Source organism: Quercus lobata, chromosome 4 (assembly GCF_001633185.2).
Source record: "Quercus lobata isolate SW786 chromosome 4, ValleyOak3.0 Primary Assembly, whole genome shotgun sequence".
Taxonomy (NCBI): domain Eukaryota; kingdom Viridiplantae; phylum Streptophyta; class Magnoliopsida; order Fagales; family Fagaceae; genus Quercus; species Quercus lobata.
The window spans coordinates 12,212,649-12,234,483 of NC_044907.1; the positions used below are offsets into that span (position 1 = coordinate 12,212,649).

The 21,835-nt window shown below is 32.4% G+C and overlaps 2 protein-coding genes across 2 annotated transcripts; both read right to left on the bottom strand.

Moving 5' to 3' along the window:
• Positions 1-4,294, bottom strand: LOC115983497. Its single transcript, XM_031106203.1, has 3 exons — positions 4,089-4,294; positions 2,811-3,119; positions 1-248 (listed from the first exon to the last, which is right to left on the bottom strand). Exons 1-3 carry the CDS (start codon positions 4,202-4,204, stop codon positions 179-181), a joined length of 495 nt encoding a protein of 164 aa, XP_030962063.1. The 5' UTR covers positions 4,205-4,294; the 3' UTR covers positions 1-178.
• A 1,648-nt stretch (positions 4,295-5,942) lies between these two features.
• Positions 5,943-11,106, bottom strand: LOC115986952 (probable glycerol-3-phosphate dehydrogenase [NAD(+)] 1, cytosolic). Its single transcript, XM_031110386.1, has 5 exons — positions 9,577-11,106; positions 8,355-8,576; positions 7,145-7,392; positions 6,552-6,691; positions 5,943-6,363 (listed from the first exon to the last, which is right to left on the bottom strand). The coding sequence occupies exons 1-5, from the start codon at positions 10,235-10,237 to the stop codon at positions 6,237-6,239; spliced, it is 1,398 nt and encodes a 465-aa protein (XP_030966246.1). The 5' UTR covers positions 10,238-11,106; the 3' UTR covers positions 5,943-6,236.
• Positions 11,107-21,835: the final 10,729 nt, after the last annotated feature.

Sequence of the window (21,835 nt, forward strand, 5' to 3'; positions counted from 1 at the left end):
TTTTATCAATTAGTTGATGTCATAAAAACTTGCTGCAACAGTTCATCAAGTAAGAGCTAAAGGCAACCCAGGATATAAACACAATTTTATAAAGTATTACATTCTACAAGGAAATCCAAATGTTTACAAGTGACATTATCCCTACAGCAGTGTCAACTATCAGCAATTTAAAGATCCATTAGTTAGAAGAGGGTTCAGCATGCTTTCTGACAAAAAGCTTCCCTATATCTTCTGTAACAACATTGCTCCTGGAAAAATCAAACTAAATCATCAGCAATGGCTTTTCTTGATTAAAATGAATGACTATGACCTATTTTAAGCTTCAGTACAAAATGATATTGCAAAATACTAGTATAACAGATCCATACCAAATTCAGGACCCTTCAAACAACACACCAGAAAAAAATCCTTAAACAAAATTTTGAAGGCATTGTCTATGGATATAATTACTGGAACCAAGAAATACAAAAAAATCTCAGTCTTAATACATTACTGCAAAGCATGTATCTACATGTGTGTGTCTGTGTAAAAGTATGTTTTGCCCCAAAAGCAGTGCCGGCTCAAGGCCTAGGCCTAAGGCCCCACAACAAATAAAAAATTTCCCTACTAAAAAAAGGCCCCATCTCCCTTAGTAAAAGGCCCAAAATTTTATAAAAATATAACATTTTTTAAATAATTGGTATTTTTTTAAGAGTGATGCTAAAGATACCACAAATTTTACTATAGATTTAACTGCATATCACCAATCACATAAAAAGATAATTCAAACACAAATAAATTAAGTTGTTGAAATTCATCAATTACACTCATAATCACATTTATTGTGAACATTTTGTAGTATTTTTAGTATTTTTCTTTTTCATTTCTAACAAGGCTTTTAAAATAGGAGACCAATAAAAATTTAACCTAATTGAAACCCTAAGATGTTTCAAATAAAATGCTGCAAATGTTATAAATCATTAATGATGACTAATCTCCTACTAAGCCACACATCAAATAATATCTATATATCTCTTTCTCTTAAAAAGAATATATAAAATTAAAATTTAGATTACAACTGTACTTAACTATGCATAGTCATATATCCAAGTTAAAGTAAGTTCCTTTTGATTCAACTATAATATTCAATCTTCTATATGAAATTAACCTTAGTTTAGCTAGTATTATTCATCAATTTCTGTATTTACATCAAATTAGTCTTAATTAAATTAGTACTATATAATTTTATTTAATTAATGTTTACATATAAAAAGGCCTCATATAAAATTTTTGCCTTAGGTCCCAAATTTTGTTGGGCCGGCCTTGCCCAAAAGGAGAGGGAAGGGGAGAGTCAAACTAGTGAACCACACTTCATGAGGCATGATCCCTAGCCAAGTGTGCAAGCCCTGGCTTAGCTCCAAGCATGTATCTATAATACATTTAAAACACAAAGCAGATTTATCTTTTGATATAACAAGATTTTTTTAAAAATATTTAATTAAGATCGAGTGAACCCATCTATATATTTGTGATGAAACGAGTCAAATTTAGATTCTACAGTTGACATTAAGCTTAGAAGGTTTTCTTCTATATGCTACCTTAAAAGAACACCACTATTCTCTGCCTAATTAGTGGGACTTCTTTTTCACAAAACCTTACCATTTGAAACCCAGCAGAACCAGTGCTGATACAAACCTAACTATTCCAATTACACAAAGAAATGAAGATCTATTTTCTTATTTAACTTGCAAACCTAAGTTCTCACAACAGTGCCTTAAGATTATCAAAGCACATCCATTCCTACCTAAGATGGGTGTATAAAAGTAGTTATAAAAAACAACATGCCATTGAAAGTGCGAGCATGTTACATATTTCAATGAGTTTGACCTTGAAAGATCACCTCCCCATGTTTAATATTTCTATAACAAGCATGTTTCTAAGTGAGTTAGGTCTACAAATTAATTTGAGGTTGCAACTCATGTTTCAGAGCAACAATTTTATATGTTGGCTTGCCTTGATCTGGTTCCCGTGTAAGATTGATTTTCTCTCTTAAAATAACTAGTCCAGTTGAACCATTAACAAATAGACAAACATATGCTGTTGCATAACTTTATTTTGCCTTGGTTCTAACAGAGAACTAATACAAGATGGAAATCTTAGAATTGGAGAGAATTCAAGCCATTGGAAACGAATAAACAAACTTCCAACAAGAAAAATTACCACAGTAATTAGCTCAACTATGAAAAAGATCAAACAAGGAAATCACTCTAATAACTGACTCCAAACGGGATAAAATTTGTAAAATATAAAGCAAGGGTCTCTCAGCTCAAACCCTGAAAGCAGAAGAGTCTGAACTTTAAACAGGTTACAGAACTCACACAGTTAACATTTTCTAATAATTGATTTGCAATGAAATTGAATTTTAGAGCCGCGATACTAACAATTAGCAAAAAGAAAATAAGTAGTTTCAATTCTACCCAAAACAAGAGCCCACTTATGATACACACACACACACACACACACACAGGAACCGCAATTTAGAAGTTAGACTGAGCAATTATGAGGTAAGCAGACTGCATCATAATATTTCATTAGAGTCAAAATTAGTGTCATCAGCAGTAATCAACACTTCCAGACGTGCAAGCCTTTTCACAATTCAATATAGATCCATCTACATTCAGAACCCATTTCATTTAATCATTAAACTTCATATGATAAGAGCAAGCAAACAAACAAACAAACATAAACACACGCGTGTACATGTGTTTAGAGAGAGGCATATAACTTAGCAGCAAGATCAATGATGGATATGTCAAAGTATAAAAACTGACCTTCCACTAAGCTGAGGTGGAACTAGAACGCCACCAACAGTATCTGGAACATTCCTTGAATGAGGCAAGGTCCCTCTAGGAACTTTATTGCGGGGAAGAGAGGAAGCCAACCCATTTGAGTCCCTCTTGCGTGATGCATTTTCAGCCATAGCAGCAGCAACTCGAGAAGAGTGGTCACTACTGCTCATCAGATTAGACAACGAAGCAGGTGAGTTTAAGAGAAAGGAAGCATCAGGAAGTCTCTCAATAGAAGGCTCTGATGAATGCACAGTACTTTCTGGTTGCAGATTTGATGAAGACCCGGATATCCTACATTCAGAAAATTATTGGAACAGGTTAAACCACAGAACAGTGAATACCCCACGGTCCCCACCACGAGAAATGTCTGAACATTCAGCTTAATACCATAAAAACCGAGTAGGAATACTACAAGTCAATCAAGGAAATTCATTAACAGACACCAACTTGGTGCAAAACATTTACACGTGAAGAAGAAGAAGAAGATGGAAAAAGAAAAAGTAAAGCCTCTGACAAGACACAAAAGCCTTAGTCCCAAAACTATAAGTCTATAACGTTGGCACCATGGATCCTCAATAATATGTATTCTTCTCCACCATTCTATATTATCCAAATTCATACTGTCAGTCACCACTTTAACTAACATGTCCTTTTTTACTAATTCAATTAGTGTTGTGTTAACTATAATTCTACCTCCAATATATATATTCACACACTGACACACATATATATAAGGCAAATTAATTTCCTTTAACTTAAGCTGCTTTAGAAACAATGACTAAAGCCAAAATGCTATGGACTCTGCTCACTCAGTATCAGAATAATTTCATGAAGAACTAAATGCAATGCTTGAGCCTTACTAATTCATCAGTTAAAACCCAAGAAACAAACACACCCCACTTAATAAAACCCATAAACCAAGTTACTTTTTTAGTTTTCAGTTTTCACCTACTTGTTTTTCCCTTCACATTAACCAGAATAAAAATCTAACCACAACCCAGAAACCAAAAAGCCCAGGGTGCAATAAGTTATAGCAAAGTACAAACACCCAACATTGTAAAAAAAAAAAAAAAACTTTCACTTTTCTGACATTTTCTCAGTAACCAAACAGCTCAAAACACCCCAAAAAAAAAATTCTTTTAAGTGAAAAATGGGAAATTTATGAAATAGAGAACCCCAAAATTGTGAATTAATTTAGGGGTTTTGTAAAGTAAAGAAAAAGATATTAAATTAAAGGAGAAAAAAAATTGGAGAAATTACTGGTTGTGAGGATTGGGGTTTGGGAGTTGTTGAGGTTCGTCTTCTTCTTCTTCGTGTTCTTCTTCTTCTGCAGATACGTCGTCGTCTGATGAAGAAGCATAGTCTACTAGAGACATCTCTCTATCTCTCTCTCTCCTCTCTGAACTTTTGCTCTTCTCTGCACAGCTACGCTGATTCCTGATGAGATGAAGCGATGTCGCTTTACTTGCTTCTCTCATCATAGTTCAAACTACAAAGTCCAAACTACAAGGCCCAAACATGTAGCCCAAACTTTTTTAATTGGGCCACATTTAAAAAAAAAAAGGAAAAATTAATTAGGCCACATTATCAAATTAGATAGTTTTGAAAAATTTTGGACCTTACTAATATTAACTCAAATTTCAAGGGTATTGGTTGTATTTTACTAAAAAAAATAATAATAACGCTAGTACTTGTAATTATAAAAAAAATGCATAAATGATAGTAATGTTAAATCTAATGGTGAAACTTGTACCAACCCTTTGTTCTTCCAAAAAAAAAAAAAAAAAAACCCTCTGTAAAAGTAATGATATACAAGGTCCATTTGGATATCACTTATTTTGCTGAAAACTAAAAATACTATAGTAAAATAATTTTTAAATATATGAATAGTTCCGTAGGATCCATTTTTAATGAAAGTTTTGTTGAAAAAAGATGTTTGTGGGTCCTATGAACAGTGTATGGGATCCACTGAATCTCTCAAAAGTTGTTCAAATGCATTTCTCAAAAAAAAAAAAAAAAAAAAAGGAAATGCAGACACAAATGCGCAGGAAAATCAGCCCAATCCAAACGGTCATATATTGCTTGAAGGTATAATCAATTTCATGCAATTCATTTAAACGTAATGACACTAAAACAAATGAATAATTGTCTTAAAGATTACAATTGTATATTCATAGGCTTCATGTTTAGAAAAACTTTCACTTAAATTTAGTCAGACCAAAGTGAACTGAAATTCTATGTTAATGTGGCTTAACAAAAATGTAGTAACAATAAATACTATGTATAAGATTTTAGATATTACAAGTTTGAGATCTATATATATATATATATATATATATTTATTTATTTATTTATTTAATAAATTTGGATTTAGAATAGTTGCTCTTAACTCAAATATGTCTTTTCTCATTATGTAAGTGCACCAATATGGAACAAAGTGGACGAAAAGGAAACAAAAGGACCGAATTAGGCTAAACTGGATAAAATGGACCAAATAAAACCAAATGGACCGAAGTAGACTGAATAGGACCAAACTGGATAGAATAGGACCGAAGTAGACTGAATAGGACTAAAGTGGACCAAATAGGATCAAAGTTGACCGATTAAAACTGAATATGACCAAAGTGGACTAAACAGGACCATATAGACCGATCGAATAGAATCAAATGGACCAAAGTGGACTGAATAGAAATGAATGAATTGAATGGGCCGAATAGGACCTAAGTGGACTGAATGGACCTAATATAACCAAATTGGACCGAAGTTAACAGAATGGACCGAATTAAAATGAAGTGGACCAAATAAAACCAAATGGACTAAATATGACCAATGACCAACTAGAACTGAATGGAACGAATGTGGACTGAATAAGACCGAATAGGACCAAATTGGGCTGTTTATGTGTAATACATTCTAGCTTGTGTGTGTAGCCCTTCTTTCTTTTACAATGATGTTTCTCAAATATTTCAAGAAAGAATTTAGAGAGAATTATAGTCAACACTTAGGGTACAATAGAAGTACCATAATCCATAAGACACCATTTGTCAATTTTATAATTTCATTGGAGTTCTGGTATTTTGATAGTTTAGTATAACCAGTGGAAGAATCTAATAATGAAACATAATAGGCTAGTAGCTAAAATGCCCCAAGTGTTGCTTCATTAAAAACCCTCCTTATATTACATTGGCATTAGTGTAGTGTAGCTATCAAACATAATGCAAAGTTATTCATAAATTATGAATAAAACCATAACCAAAATTGAAAGAATTAAAACAACACAATCTAATAAACAAATTATAAAATAACCCATGTCCTCACTAATTATATAAATACCATAGAAGATACTCTAACTAGCTTACTTAAAATTTTCATCCTTTAAAATGTGACAAAAATGACACAAAATTGAGATCAAGGCTGGTGACCAAGAAGATATGGTCTGTAGACAGCATGGGTTTGTGCAATCTCAATACGGTCCCGAGGATCATTCATGGTCTCATCCCTTAATGCCTGAAGAATTGCCTGACATGGAAATTCCCTGAAAATGCATATAAATGGGAAGCAGCACACATCAGTTTGTAGAATTGGTATATAATGAGGATTCAATTATATTATATCTGAAAAGCATCAGAATATGCTTTCAGGGTCTAGATAAATTAAACTCGTGGAAATAATTCATACGCACATTCACATGCGTGATGATAATGATGAAAAAGAGTTGAATACCTTATTATCAGTATTTTATATAATGTCTTCAAAATGGGGCAAAGCTCAACAGGAGCAACATGCTTGTTTTCTTCAGGATGTAGAACACTTAAGCTTGATTGACAGAGTAGCTCGTAAAATGCCTTAACAGCAGAGACCCCCTGCAAAGTACAAAGCAGTGGCAAGATTTGGGAAGGTTAGGGAGATGAAGGAAAAAGTAAAAGTAATGTCTACACCCTAAATAAATTGCAAAACTTTCAAGTGGTTATCAATGACCAGAAACAGTACTAGTTTTGGGATTATTCAATGGTCATTGACAGCAAAGAAAATATGAGACTCATATAGGGGCTTGTAAATCACATGTTTATGTAAGCTTAACATTATATTTTAGCAATGATGGGAAACAAACAGGATTATGCCCAGATGAAATTAAGGACATACTAGAAATCAGTTGGATTGATAAAGAGAAATAGAAAACCTATCATAAACATGTAGGAAAATGTATTTAGTCTTTTTGACTTCGTAGCTAAATCAGACTGACTTTCAACAAAATTCAAGATCATCTTTTGGAGTCTGTTTTTTTATCCAGCCTGTCAAATTATTAAGATCCATACCTGAATCATCCCTTTGCCCTTGATGCTATCACCCATTTCAAGGCTCAGTTCTCCTTTGGCCAAATTGTGTCCATACCATGCATTACGGCCTTTTAGAAGTGTTACGTAAGTGTCAGCCAACAAAGGCCCTGCAAGTCTCTCTGGTTCTTCAGACAAGAGATGAGTGATAAATATCATCTCTGATGTACAGTGTGCAAAGTATACTGATTTGCTGGTGGCACTCTCATTGGTTAGAGCTGCTACCATTCCTGTGGAATCCAGAGAGTAAAAGTTAAAAGAGAATAATTCATCAAACCATTATAATGTAAGAAAGTCACCATTTCCTTCAAATCAATAAATTACTACACCGTCTTACCAGGAAAAAATGTTATCAAACTTGAGTGCATATATGCTTTGAGTGTAATATTTTCATGAGCATAGATGTGTCCCATGTCTAGGAGAAATTAAAAGGCCCACATGGTGAACAAGTGACGTGGTCCACCATTCCACTAAAAAACTTCCACATGTTTAAAATTGTTAGTTAGAAAATTTTTTTAAACAGAAATTAATTACTGACTCAGTAATTTTAAACAAGTGGAGGTTTTTTAGTAGAATGGTAGACAAATGATGTGATCTACCAGAGGACTCTATAATTTCTCCATGTCTAGATTAAGAAGTTGCAAAGTTGAAACCCCAATAATTATATTGGAAATTTTTTTTTTTTTTTTTTGAGGTAAGTTATATTGGTCAAGTTTTTGTCCAAGCTACCAAGACCAAAGCAAACAAGTTATATGGATAGCACAAATCACACCCTCAATAATTAAGGACATTTTCCAAAGTTCTAAAATATAACCAAATACCATTTAGAATTTCATCTTTGTAGATAATGAACCAATCACAGCATAGATATAGAATGCATTCTTCCATTTTATACTTCATTTTATTTTGCACTATCAGGCATTTAAGAGTTAATGAGGTCAGATTCCTGAAATTTTCCTTCAGAGAAGTTTCCCATGACTCAAATCATAATAATATTTTAACAATATTGTCACTATTTTGAAGCTGCATCCAACTTATACTCATCAAGCCTGAAGCCCAACTAGGAATGGTTGATATAAAAATGGGAATATATTAACATACATGGAAAAAAAAAATCAACAGTCGTGGCTCCTGATAAATACATTTATTTTGTTTCTTATTGTCCAAGCACCATTAAGAAACTTAATCTTACCAGCTCCAATGGCATAGACATTCTTTAAGCCTCCCATAACTTCATGAGTAACAAGGTCACCATTGTCCCACACTATAAAGTGTGGCTGCCTCAAAAACATTGCCAATGGTCTCCTCCACTTTGCAGCTCCACATATTCGAGCATTAGCATATTCCTTGTTGTAGATCTCTGCCGCTATATTAGGTCCTCCCAGGTAAAGAATGTTCTCGATGGGAACACCAGCTGCAAAGCACCATATATTATCAGTGTGTCACAGGGAACAAAGCATTTATTATTAAGAGAGGGGAAAACCACGCAAGTACCAAAAGAAACAAAGAAACACCATCAAATTCACTGCTTAGTGAGACAGGAAGTAGCAATATTGACAGCAAACCTTATTTTTCTTAATATGGGAGAGTCAATTCTACTTTTCTGTTTATCTTTTAGCTGTCCAAGAGTTGGAATATTCCAAGAAAGCATGGGCATAGTTTTAGATAAAAAAAGTGGAATAGGCAAGCAACTGGGAAACCCAGGTAGGAAGCTAATTTCCATCATACAAGGGAAAGACGGAGTGGTCAAATTAACTTGAATTGTATAAGGGACTTGCACAGAAACTACAGGTAAAGATCTGAAATGAAAAATACGCACACATACATTTGTCTATGTTGCAAACTTAAGAGCAAGTGTGAAAGTAAGTCTGAGGATTGCTTGTGGGTACTTCAAAAAAGAATATGGAAAACATGATCCACATAAATTTTCATCAGATCCTTGAGAATTTCATGTTCAACAAGAGAGTAAAAATTTGATCCAAAATCCAATCTAAAGCAAAGAAGACAAGCTAAGAGCTAGATGACAAACAGAAACTAGTATATTGCCAAAAAGAACAGACCGTCAGAGAAGAGGAAGCATTGCATGAAGGAAAATATTTATCAAAAAACTTTGCCGCATCAATACTTTCAATTATATTCTTAATGACTTACTGTTGGTAGCATTCAACTGTGACCACAGATCACATTAACATGTTAAACATCTATATTCAAACAACTACAATCATGGCAATCAAATTCTTAGCCTCAAGGCATGATACTTGAAAATATTGCAAACAAATAGGACCAATTGGTAGTAAGCCATTTTTCCAGAGAAAGAGAGAACTAAAATTGCTAAATAAAATGCAGATTCAACCAGGCATTCTCGTTTTAGAAAAGCAAATAACAATATTCAAGAAAAATGGAAGGAATCTTACTTGCTCGATTGATCATTTGAGTGGGAGTCACTATGCGTGGTTCAGGCTCCAATTCAGCCTCCACACCCTTTGCCAAAGAAATGATGACTGGTGCAGTTATTCTCTCTTTCCAATACCTACTAATTTCTTCAAATACCGCACGTGTTTCTGTTGATGGCAAGCCATTTACCACAATATCGGCATCCCACACAGCTTCCTGCAAGTTAGTGACAACCTTCAAAGGGCAGAGAGGGGTATCAATCATATTCAAACAAAACCCATCTTTCAAAATCTCATCGGCATTAAGTGTTCGATCGCCTAATCTTGCCTCGACATACTTCAAGTATGCACACCGCCTAATCAGTCTCCTCAACACATCCTCCCTTGAATTGATCACCTCAAACAAGTGTTCAGCCGTGGCTCTATCAACAGTTCTACCAGCTCTTCTCCATATCCTAATCTGAACCTTCTCTCTCAAATGACCATAGCTATCTTGCAACATAGCTGCAAAAACACTACCCCAAGCACCTGCCCCAACACCAACAATCCTCAATGGATCACCCTCAGCCTTTCCCATAAGGCGACGAAGCTGATCAACCTTCTCTTCAAAAACACCATTTGAATTATGAATTGCCCCATTGGAATCCTCATTATGGTTCATTACTTCAGTGGTTCCAACCATCTTCTTCTCCCAATAACACTAACCTCAAGCTATTCAAATTTCAAAGACAAATGCAATGGGTAAACAAAGACTAATACTCACACAAACACACAAAACCTTTCTGGGAAATTTCTTTCAATCTTCAAACTCAAATTACAAGCCTTTATACATCTGATTCTTAAATCAATTTCTACAAATTCAGACACAACCCACTTCTGATTATCATATAAGTTTTGCACCCCAGCTACCACACAAGCTATAACCAACAAATCACCTGCTCAAAAACTATTAAAGAAACGATTTTGTAGGTGGGGTTTTCACCAAATTCAAAACCAGCCCCTCTATTTGAATTTTCAGCCACCAAAGACCCAACAAAACTGAAATTCTAGGGCATAAAAAGAAGATCCAAAAGGGTTTTACTATATGGGTTTTAACCTTTTTCTATCCAATCAGCAATATCTATCAAATATACAAACAAAAAAAAGCATTGAAAACTCAAACTTTAACTTGGGTCATCTACCCCCACCAAAACCAACAAAGTTTTAAATCAAAAAAAGCTAATAAAAGGAAGGGAAAGCAAAAACAAGCTGTACTGTACTTGTCGGCTGAGAGAGTCTACAAACGCGGTGACAATAATAGATGTGGGATTTGTTTCCTTGTGCTCCTAAGATATTTCAAACATTGGTTATGAAATTCAAAAAATGTGTAAGAAAAGAAAAAACAAAGAAATGGGTTTGTGTTGCGTGAACTGTAAGGGAAGGTTCAACTGTAACTTATGAGCTGCGTGTGCGGCTCTCTCTTGTATAGTTTAAGTAAGAATACGAGGATCGGATAGGAAGAGAAGGTTCGTCAGTTTCGACGAGCAAGCACCTTGTTGTTGTTGTTTTTCTTTTTTTCTTTTTTTTTGAGAATCGCAAGCACCTTGTTGTTAACGTTGTCATTTGTCACAACTCACACATTTCGTAAATCCCAATAACACTAACACGATTAAAAAAATTGCATTAGATCAGTTTATAATTTTTATTTTTTTTTTTGCTCAATCATCTTTACTAGAAGATAAAATTGATATCTTTAATTAACAATATATCAAATAGAGGCAGACTCAGGATGTTAAGCTAGCTAAAGCCGGAGTATAAAGAAAAAAACTTCAAATAGGCATCCATATGGTATTAGAAAATTATAAATATACAAAACTATTGTTTCTAAATATATTAAGATGCAATCATCTACCAATAAAGACAAAAACAAAAATAAAATTATAATTCTTTTAAAAAAAAAACTATTTTATCTATTTTATCACCTCAGTTTACAAAACACCCAATACTAAATGTTCTACTTTTTTTATCACTTCATTTAAAATAATATAAACAACTCATTAAAATAATAAAGAAAGAGAGAGAATTTGAGTTTTTAATTGAAGGTAACAACTTACTACAGTCAATTGGTATTTATACCAGTTTACAGTAATTGCAAAAAATTTAGTTTTAACTTCTCCAATAACACATGATTTTTTGGTTCTTTGGTGATAAAATACTTTTTTTTTTGCTAAAATATAATCACTATTGCGAATGTTTTTATTATTTTTGTTGAGTTTTTGGGTTGGATAGTTACTATTTGAATTAGCCTAGCTAGGTTGATAGGGAGAAGGGAACTTAGGGGAGCCTAAGGTTTTGGAAGGGGGGCCCAAGTAAAAAAAATATATATATAATATCTATAAAAAAAATAAAAAAAAATGGGACCTAGGGGGGCCCTAGCCCCCTTGGGCCCCTACCTGGATCCGTCCCTAAGTTTAAATCTATGTATCAAGGATAGTTGTCAATTTTGCTTTGGTAATCATTTCAGTTTATTAGAACAGAGTATTATTTTCAGTACCCATAACATTTTCAGAATTATTTGCGAAGTTATATTATTTAATTCAAAGATATATATATATATATATATATATAGCTTTTAGGGTTTTGAAGAAAAAAATTGAGAATATGAACATCACGAGCAGGGATGGAACCATGTACAAGAAGAGGGGGGCTAAATTTTTTTAAAATATTAAATAATAGACATATATTTAAGATTTTAGAAAATAAGTCTAAGAAAAATTATATTTACCTCTCTCGACTTCGAATCCTAGTTTCGTCCCTGATCACGGGAACAACATTTGAAAGTATATCTAGTATGTTTTAATCATAAATCATCTCATATGTTCGTTGGTATAAGTTTTTGAACTAAATAAAACAATCAAACATGATTACACACTCAAAAGGACAAGAAATTCTACCTCTATGCACAAGGCTTGATGATTGATTTGGATTTGGTTGGGAATTCCCAACACTACAACTTTGTTAAAGAAATTTGGGCAGAGTTTTGTAGATTTTTGAGTTTCCAGGCTAGAGTCTAGAAGTGTGTTGCAATTAAAGACATGGTTGCGTTCTAAATGAAGGATCATTGACAACTTTATGACTGTGCTTTTGAAACTTCCTCTAAAGCTCTTGGGAACTGGTGTGCTTTGTGCTGTGAATCCCCTCTTTATTTATGAGGGAGGGAAGGCCTTATGATAGTATTAGGATGAGTTTTGAACTATCTAAAGCTATTAAATTTGGATGATTTCTACCTCCATAAATTGACTATATAAGAATTGGAATAAGAAAAATTTGATTAAGTAGCTGAATATTCAGGTTTGAACATGTTTTAGTGTTTTGACCATTGTTCTTTACTAAAAAATCAGATTGAAGTGAAGTTAGTGTCATTTGAAAGATAATTCAAACTGCAACGACTTTCACAAAAATGGAATTTTCAAAATTTACATGTCTACAATGCCAAAATTGCACTTGCGGTGTGAATCTAAAAATTGTTCCTTTCTTTTTGTGTGTGTGTGTGTGTGTGGGGCAAATATAGAGTAAATTTATTTTAATTTAAAACTTATCTTTTAAAATATTTAATTAAAATATAAAGTTGGGACTATTTATCGATTATATATAACTAGAAGATCTTGTTTGGCCTTAATCATTGTGATGTGTATTAATCGTTAAAATTTGATTAAGATATAACTTTTAAAGGTAAATTACATAGTTAGTCCTTATCCTTTACACTACATTTCAATTTGGTCCTTAACATTTTCAATGCCGTGTCAATTTATTTCATGCCGTTATTTCTTAGATGAAAAAACCCGATGTGTCAAACGAAATAATAAAAAATGATTTTTCATGCCACATCAGTTGCTAATTGTACCGCCATATCAAACATCCAAAAAAAAAAAAAAAACCTAATTAAAATGTTCACACCTGAGTCACTTAAATCCCTAAAGTTTCTCTCTCATTAGTCCACATCTCCATCTCTTCTTCCTTGTCACATCCTCACACTCAAGATCTGAAGTTGTAGGTGGCGACACTGGCAACAAGGACTCCAGCACGGTGGATAGATTTGAGTTTGGGGGTTTTGAAAAAAGGGATTTTCATTTGGGGTTTGGGTTTTTTTTCAATTTGTTTATGGCAGTTCTTGTGGGTTTGGTGGCTGTTCTTGTGGGAGTTGACTTAATATTAGATGATAATTCACTTGGTGAGGAATAAATTGAAATGGTAAGTGTAAGAAGACTATGTGTAAGCATGTTCTAATCATCTTTATTTTTTTCCCAATTACCAATAGATTTGGTTCTGTTTGTCAATGGAAAACACTGTAGTTGCATATTAAGCATTCAAATTAGGGGATGATATCAAGGAAGGCAATATGAAAATATCAAGGAAACAATCTTCATAATAGGTGCCCATGAATTCAAATTTCTGATTTTTCCTTTTTGTTTTTCCCAACTACCAGCAGAGTTTCTATTTGTAAATGGAAAACACTTTAGTTGCATATTTAGCATTCAGTCACTTTGTTGACTCACCCAGTTGCATATTTAGGATGAGGAGGAGATGAAGATGTGGACTAACGAAAGTGAAACTTTTAGGGATTTTTCAAATTTTAGAACCATTTAGGGAGATGTAACTCAGTGAATATTTTAATTTGGTTTTATTTTTTTAATCTAATATGGCGGTACAGTTGGTAGTTGATGTGTCATGGAAACTTATTTTTTATTATTCCATTTGACATATCAGATTTTTCATCCAAAGGATAATAGTAGAGACTAAATTGGCACAACACTTAACAGGTTAGAAACCAAATTGACACAATTGAAATGTTAGGGACCAAATTGATATATGAGGTAAAGGATAGAGACTAACTATACAATTTACCCAACTTTTAATTTGGTGGTCCAATTGAAGCATATGATATGTTATTTAGATTGTTATAAATTCTGTAGTTTTTTTTTTTTGAAATTAGGATGTTATCACAAGGTTGTGAAATGATAATTTGGCCCTTGGTGAGGTTAAACAAATTGAAGTTGCAACATGGGGTGTCTACAAAGACCAATTGTTTAGACATTTTAATCACATATTTAGTTGTCATTAACTAGACAATCACCAATATTTGTACAAGGAATGTAACTTCAACTTTGAATCTATCTAATAGAAAAACACATTTTGTAACAAAATAGTTGGAAAATTGCTCTAACACCCCCTGAACTTTAAGGTAGTGGCTACTACACCCCTTGAACTTTATTTTGGTCAATTCACTCCTTAAACTTCTCACATGTGCCAAATTAATAACTCAGTTAGTCTTATATTACTATACTAATGGAAAATGCATGTGATACACACATGAAGTTTAAAATAGCAAATTGAAGCCTCTGAAACCAATGGAAAGAACAAAAGAAATGTGAAAGAGACGATCTAAAAAAGTCACAACAACAACCCTTCCTTCACTGTTGGAGTTCTTTAACCCACCATCAATCTCGCCGTCCATAGTCTCGATGGTGCCCTTCTTGGTTCAATTGAGCGTCATTCAATTGTAGACAAGAGAGGACATTTTGGTTAGGTGTTGAGTTTGTCTAATGGGTTTAAGGAGGCTTGGAAAGGTAGTGAGGGAGTGTGAGGAGGTCGTTAGGTTGGATCCTAATTATGTGAGGACTCATTAGCGTTTGGCCTCTTTCTCTGATTTATTGTTTTGGCTTGGGTGTCCATTTATGGAAATGAAATAATACATTGTTGCTGTTAGATTTTTAGATCTAGTTTGTGTGTTGTGGTAGTTGGTTCGTTGATTAATGCCATTATAATTTAGAGTCACAATTGGTTTATGCTTTTATGTTTCTTAATGTTTGGTTTATCCTTTTGGTTCTGAGTTATAGGAACTAGGAAAGGCCATTGGGTTGTTGTGTAACTTGTGTTTGAATCTAGATAATCAGTTCAAGTTCTTTGACTTTCTGGATTTGATGGTTTTTGTATTCCACTATTTTATGCCAATCAAGTATAATTTAAAAATGGCATTGAATGATTTCTACCACCTAAATCATGAACTAATTCTCAATTTTAGAAAAATGGGGTTGAACATTCTCTAGAGACCCATGTTTTTCTCTCTTCTTTCCATTAGTTTAGAAGATTTGATTTGATACTTTCAACTTTAAGTGCGTCTCATATGCCTTTTTGTTAGTCTATTAACAAAAGAATAAATAAGGTAGCAATTTGGCACATGTGTGAAGTTTAGGGTTCAAATTTGTCAAAAACAAAAGTTCATGGGGTATAATGATTACTACCTTAAAGTTTAGGAGGTGTTAGGGCATTTTTCCCAATATAGTTATCAAAATTCAAATTAGAATTGTCTAAGTGTCCTTAAAATTTATGGTAAAGATATTAAGGTGTGTGTTTTAGGAGAAAGTATCCTATAAGACACTCTCTCCATGTCAACAACTTGTTTGGTGAGCCTTACCAATCAAAATAGGACACGTGTACCACCTTACCACCTTACCACCTTAAAGTACCATAACACATGTCCTATTTTGATTGGGAATACTCATCAAATAAGTTGCTGACATGGAGAGAGTGTCTCATAGGATACTTTAAGGTGGTAAGGTGGTACACGTGTCCTATTTTGATTGGGAATACTCACCAAACAAGTTGCTGACATGGAGAGAGTGTCGCATAGGATACTTTCTCTATGGTTTAGATAGTTTCATCAACGTTATCCTAATTTCGGATACCCAATTAACAACAACAACAACAAAAAAGAGAGAGATTAGATTAGTAAAATTATGAGAAAAATGGAAGGAAAAGAAAAAGAAACAATTATTCAGCTGTCATTATAAATTTTTATTTTGTACCTTTTCTAATATGGTCATTTTGTTGTTTTTATTATTCTTATTTTTATTATTTATTAAAGATATTTATTAAAAATGTTTATTAATGTTGTTTATTTAATTAATGTTTGCATTTTGTTAGTATTTATAGAAACGGTTGATAATTTGCCTTTTGACATGTGCATGTTTCAAATGATTGACACATCATCATTACTAATTTTGTAAGGGTTAAAGGATTATGAGTCTACCGTTTCACATGTGCAAAGGTCATCCATACTTTTGTTCGGGGCCTTTTTCGGTTGCTCGGCCACGTGTTATCTGTTGGATTAGTGACTTTGCTAGGCCCAGGTTGTGTTTGGGGAGTTGCGTCCGAAACTCAACATTGGACCACATAGTCCAATGGCTATCGGCATATTTTTAGGCCTGCAAAATGCATAAAACCCAAAGTCTAAGAATCATGATATTGGTCGAATAAATATATAATATGTGTTTGATATAATAGCTATGATTAGTAGTTGTAATAATAGTTGAAATAAAGTAATGTATTTAAAAGTAAAGTAATCATGTATTTAAAGATATGGAAGTAGAGTCACTTATCTTTTAAGTCTACAAAATGCATAAAGCCCAAAGTCTAAGAATCATGATAATGGTTGAATAAATAAATAATAAGTGTTTGATATAATAGATTTGATTATAAGTTGTAATAGTAATTGTAATAAAGTAATATGTATTTAAAGGTGAAGTAATCATGTACTCAGTGATGTAAATTTAAAGATAAGGAAGTAGAGTCACTTATCTTTGATGGTTTGCAGCTCTAGCTATATAGCATCAGTGAGTTGATAGCATTCCAATAGAATGACTCCAGCGGTAGAAAGGCAGCTTGCTATGATAACTTCAATATTGAAGGGCAAAAATGGGTGCAACTAGAGGGAGAGAGAGTATGTCCAGCTATATGTAGAGGCTGGTTAAACTTGCCCCTCTTATCATGCACGTAAATGAGTTTCCCCCTTGACAATGCTCTTTTAGTTGTTGTAAAGTTATAAATAGTGTTGCCTTCCATGAGAAGGGTTTTTATAAAAGAGGTAGAGAAGAGTATTAAGACGTGTTTACGGGCAGCAAAATAGTAGAACTTCAGAGTAAGAAAGTATGAGAGTGGAGTTTAGAAAAGTTGTAGTGTGTTATATGTAATGATGTAGTAAATGTGTATGAGATTGTATAAGAGAAGTGGAGAAAGAAATATTTAGAGATATAGGTAGCAAGATAGACGTATTTTTAGAATATGGAGAGTGAGATAATGAGTATAAGAGAGTAATGGTGTTGTAGTGTGTTTACCAAAGCTGCTAGGATTTTCTACTGGAGGATGTATGAAGGACATTTATGAGCTAAAAGCTGAAGAGTTTAGTTCCTAATTTGGAAACTAAAAACTCAGAACTTCATTAAGAACTTAAGAAGATTATTAGAAGGAGAGAGAAGTTTATGAGAGAGTTCTTCTCTATTGGTGTCCCCTTGAGGTGTTAATGAAGGGTTCTGTATATAGCTGAGTTTAAGGGGGTATTTTAACAAAAAAATATCAGCCAAAATCTATCTCAATTAGCAATGAATCTTTAGAGAATCCATCTTAAGATTTGGTCAAAAATGGTATGTTTAGTTTTAAGGTATTCTTGTTATTTTGGGTAAGAGTTGCTGGGAAAAAAGCAGCAAAAAATGAAAGTATTTTGGCAAGAAAAAGATAGTTTCTTTAGTTGGTTTTAGTTTTAGCCAAATGTGGAAAATCAGTAATGCTAAGGCTGCTGGGATTTGAGCTTTAAAAGGCTAATGATGTCACTTCCAGCCAAGTGTTAAGTGCTGAACATACTACTGGAGTTCTGTTGGAAATGTTTCTTTTTTTGGGTGTTTGTGTTTTTGGTCCAAGGTTCTATTACAACACGTTTTCAATAAGTAATAGAATGATTGGTTGAAAGTTAAAGAAGCTTTAGAGATTTATTCAAGGTCTCATTGTGTTGTGACTTAATCTTGGTGAGCAAGAAGAGCATTTAATGCTCTACTCTAGCAGTTGGCAGAGAAATATTTGGTCTAATTGTGGCAGACAGCAGTTGGATATTGGAAATATCATGAATATTTTATACATTTGGAGATTAAAAATAACCAATCAGATTAGGTCATGTGTTTGAGTTGGATTTTAACTGAAAGTAGTAATGTAGTTTATGTAGAATAATATAATAAAGTTTCTAAATTTGTATAGGAACAGGTGGAGGCTGAATGAATAGCTATTTGTTCAGCATTTAAATGGCTGGAGATATTGAGTATTTGTCATATGATAAATATTAAGTTTTAGAAAAAGAGCAATGGGGAATTTTATCATTTTAAGTGCTATGTGATAAGAGATGTTTACCATATGTTACCCATTACACACAAACTTGTCAGAGTTCAGGGAATTGGAGAAGACACGCCAAGCAACAAGTTTCTTTTATCAACTTTAAATTGTTAGAGTTTTACTGAACATACTTCTTGACCCTCCAAACCACGACTCCCAAAGTTTCCCCAAAGAGACTCATGAGCTTGAATCATAATCTGAAGATGAGATGACATGCCTTGGGTTTTGTTGTCATTTTGTGTGAATATGAGTTTTTGTTGAAGAAGTTGCTTGCCATGAATATGAGAGAGGTAATATGGGCCATGAGTTTCGATTCATTGCTTGAGCTCAATCCATATGTTTATGTTGATAATGTCATGGGTTATGATCCAAATTGATAAAGAGGAAATGTGGACCATGAATCTGCCTCTTGAAGTAAGGATCTCGCGGGCCATATGAGCCAAATCCATGAGATATAAGCTTATTTTGAGTTTTAAATAGATTTACTCAAAAAATTAATAATATGTTGATGTGGCATGGGTTGCCAATGAAGTAGTACCATGTAGGGCGAAAAAATAGTCCTCAACAACTTTCAACAGAACATTCATAAATTTAAACCGACATTAATTAAGTCAAAATTTGGGCCAATACTTAATTGTTGTCATTCACTTTAAATTTATCATTTACAAGATAATTAAAAATAATTTTAAGCATGAGAATGCGAAAGTTTGTTGCCATAGTTATAATATTTTTGCCTCCTTCAAAACAACGTGATTTATGTGCGTTTATAGAAAAGTGGGTATTTAAAATAAATTAAAAAAAAACTATCATTAGTTTAGATAAATTTCTTGTTGGTCGATCATTTACAAATCTCTAGATCTTTTAAAATAGAAAAGTTATTTATTTAGTTGACTTCTGGAGGCGTCATTGACAACACTAACAACTTTGAAACTATCCAATTGAATATAAATATTGTTGAAGGATAATGATTAAATTATTAAAATTTAAATTAGAATTGCATGATTATCCTTTTAAATTTATGGTGAAAATATTAAGTTACATGGTTTAGATACTTTCATCAAGTTTATAGAATACTTGATATTAATGTTTTGTCCATATTTTTTTTTTCTTATTAATGTGTATTAATTATATATTTATTTTCAATTTTATTTTTTATTTTTTGATAATTTGATAGTTACATAACTTTGAACTTAGAATGTCTCCGTTAAAATACCAGGAGGTGTAGTTGAGTTACAAGGATCTTGATGATTTTCAAAAATATTTACACTTTTTTTTAGTGATATGTAAAACCTTTTTGTGATATTTTTAATTCAAATTGAAGACTATCCACTAAGCAAAAAAAAAAAAAAAGACATCAATTAAAATACAAATTAATTCATTTAAATTTAGTCAAATGGTGCGAAAAAAAAAGAGAGAGAGAAGAAACAATGTTTTTACTGTCTATATTATTGTTATTATATGTTTATTTGTTTAGTGATGATTATGTTTCATTATTATTATTTTTACTATGTTTATGTTTAGATTAGATTATCTTTAAAAAAAGATTAGATTAGAGTGTCTTGACATAAGGCCATAAGGGTTAATTTACTATTCTCCCGTGATAAGAGCTTAGTTTTGCTTACTTATATTATTATTAGAGAGTAATTAGTATCAAACGTATTGTGTTAATTCATGCAAATTATAAAGTTTTTTTTTTTTTTTTTTTGGTCTTGCTCAATCATCTTCACACAAAAAAAAAAAAAAATGGTATCTTTAATTATCATAAAACAAATAGCATAAGTTCAAATCTATGTAACGGCAAAAGTTGTCAATTTTGTTTAAGTAGTCACTTCAGTTTATTTATTGGAATATAGTATTTCAATACTAGCTTGTTATGACATAACATTTTGGGATTATTACTAAAGTTATAATATATATAACCTTTATTTTTATTTTTATGTGACATATTATTGTTTCTTCAATATGAAATTTTCACTTATGGGGAACCATTATGTACCATTATACCATTGATTTGGATTTGGGGGTTTTGTTTTTGAATTTTGGCTTGATGGCTTGATCTGTTTATTTTTGTTGACAAGAAATAAAATGTATTTGTATGAAATTACTATTATGCCCTTATTAGCAATAATGTTTGCTTACTATATAACAAGTAAATTCTTACATTATTGTATAAAAAATTATATTAGTAAAATGACATCTCATAAAAGTGAACAAATTCCATTTATTATATCAATTTATTTTCTTTATTCTTTTGTTTTATATATAAGGAAAAAAAAAAATACTTTGATTAGTTTTTTTTAAAAGAGTTTCAATTTATGATGTCTGCTCCTGATAATAGAACTTTATCCTCAAACCAAGACACTAATTGATTTTTGGTATCGGCGGGGATTGAATCCCAGATCTTTTATTTAACTATTAGAGATTTTATCAGTTGAGCTAACTAAAACCCACAAATACTTTAATTAGTTGAATTAGTTAAATTGACATATGCTAAACACAAAATATTATATGGATATGGTTTGGGTCCACTTTTGTGCATACCCAATACAATGTAAACATGTGTCCAAAACTTGTCACAAGTCTACATCGTGTCAAGTTTTGTGTACGTAAATACTAGACCCAATCCTTCGCATTTATTATATTAGGGAGTGCAAAAATCTGGGAGAGATAATAAGCAATGCGATGTCAACAAATTTTCTCAAATTCATAAGAAATATTTTTAAAAACTAAAAAAAAAAAAAAGAGAAAAGCATAACACATTTTTTGTCTATTTTATATTATTATTATTTTTTTAGTTTTGGAAAAATAATATCTAAAGCCACCCTTTTTCTTCCACACAACCAAATGGATGAAAGGCAATTTCATCCAAAAAATCACATTTATTAAGAGTCCATTTGGTAATGTTGTTCTAGTAATGTTGTTTGTATTTTTTGGAAATACGTGTGGATAAAAAAGTATATAAAAAATACGTGTAATATTGTTTAAAAATTGAAAACATATATGTACCAAATATGCCCTAAGTTTTCATGAAGAAAACTTCACAATTAAGAATATTCTATAAAGAATTAGACATGTTTTTATTGTC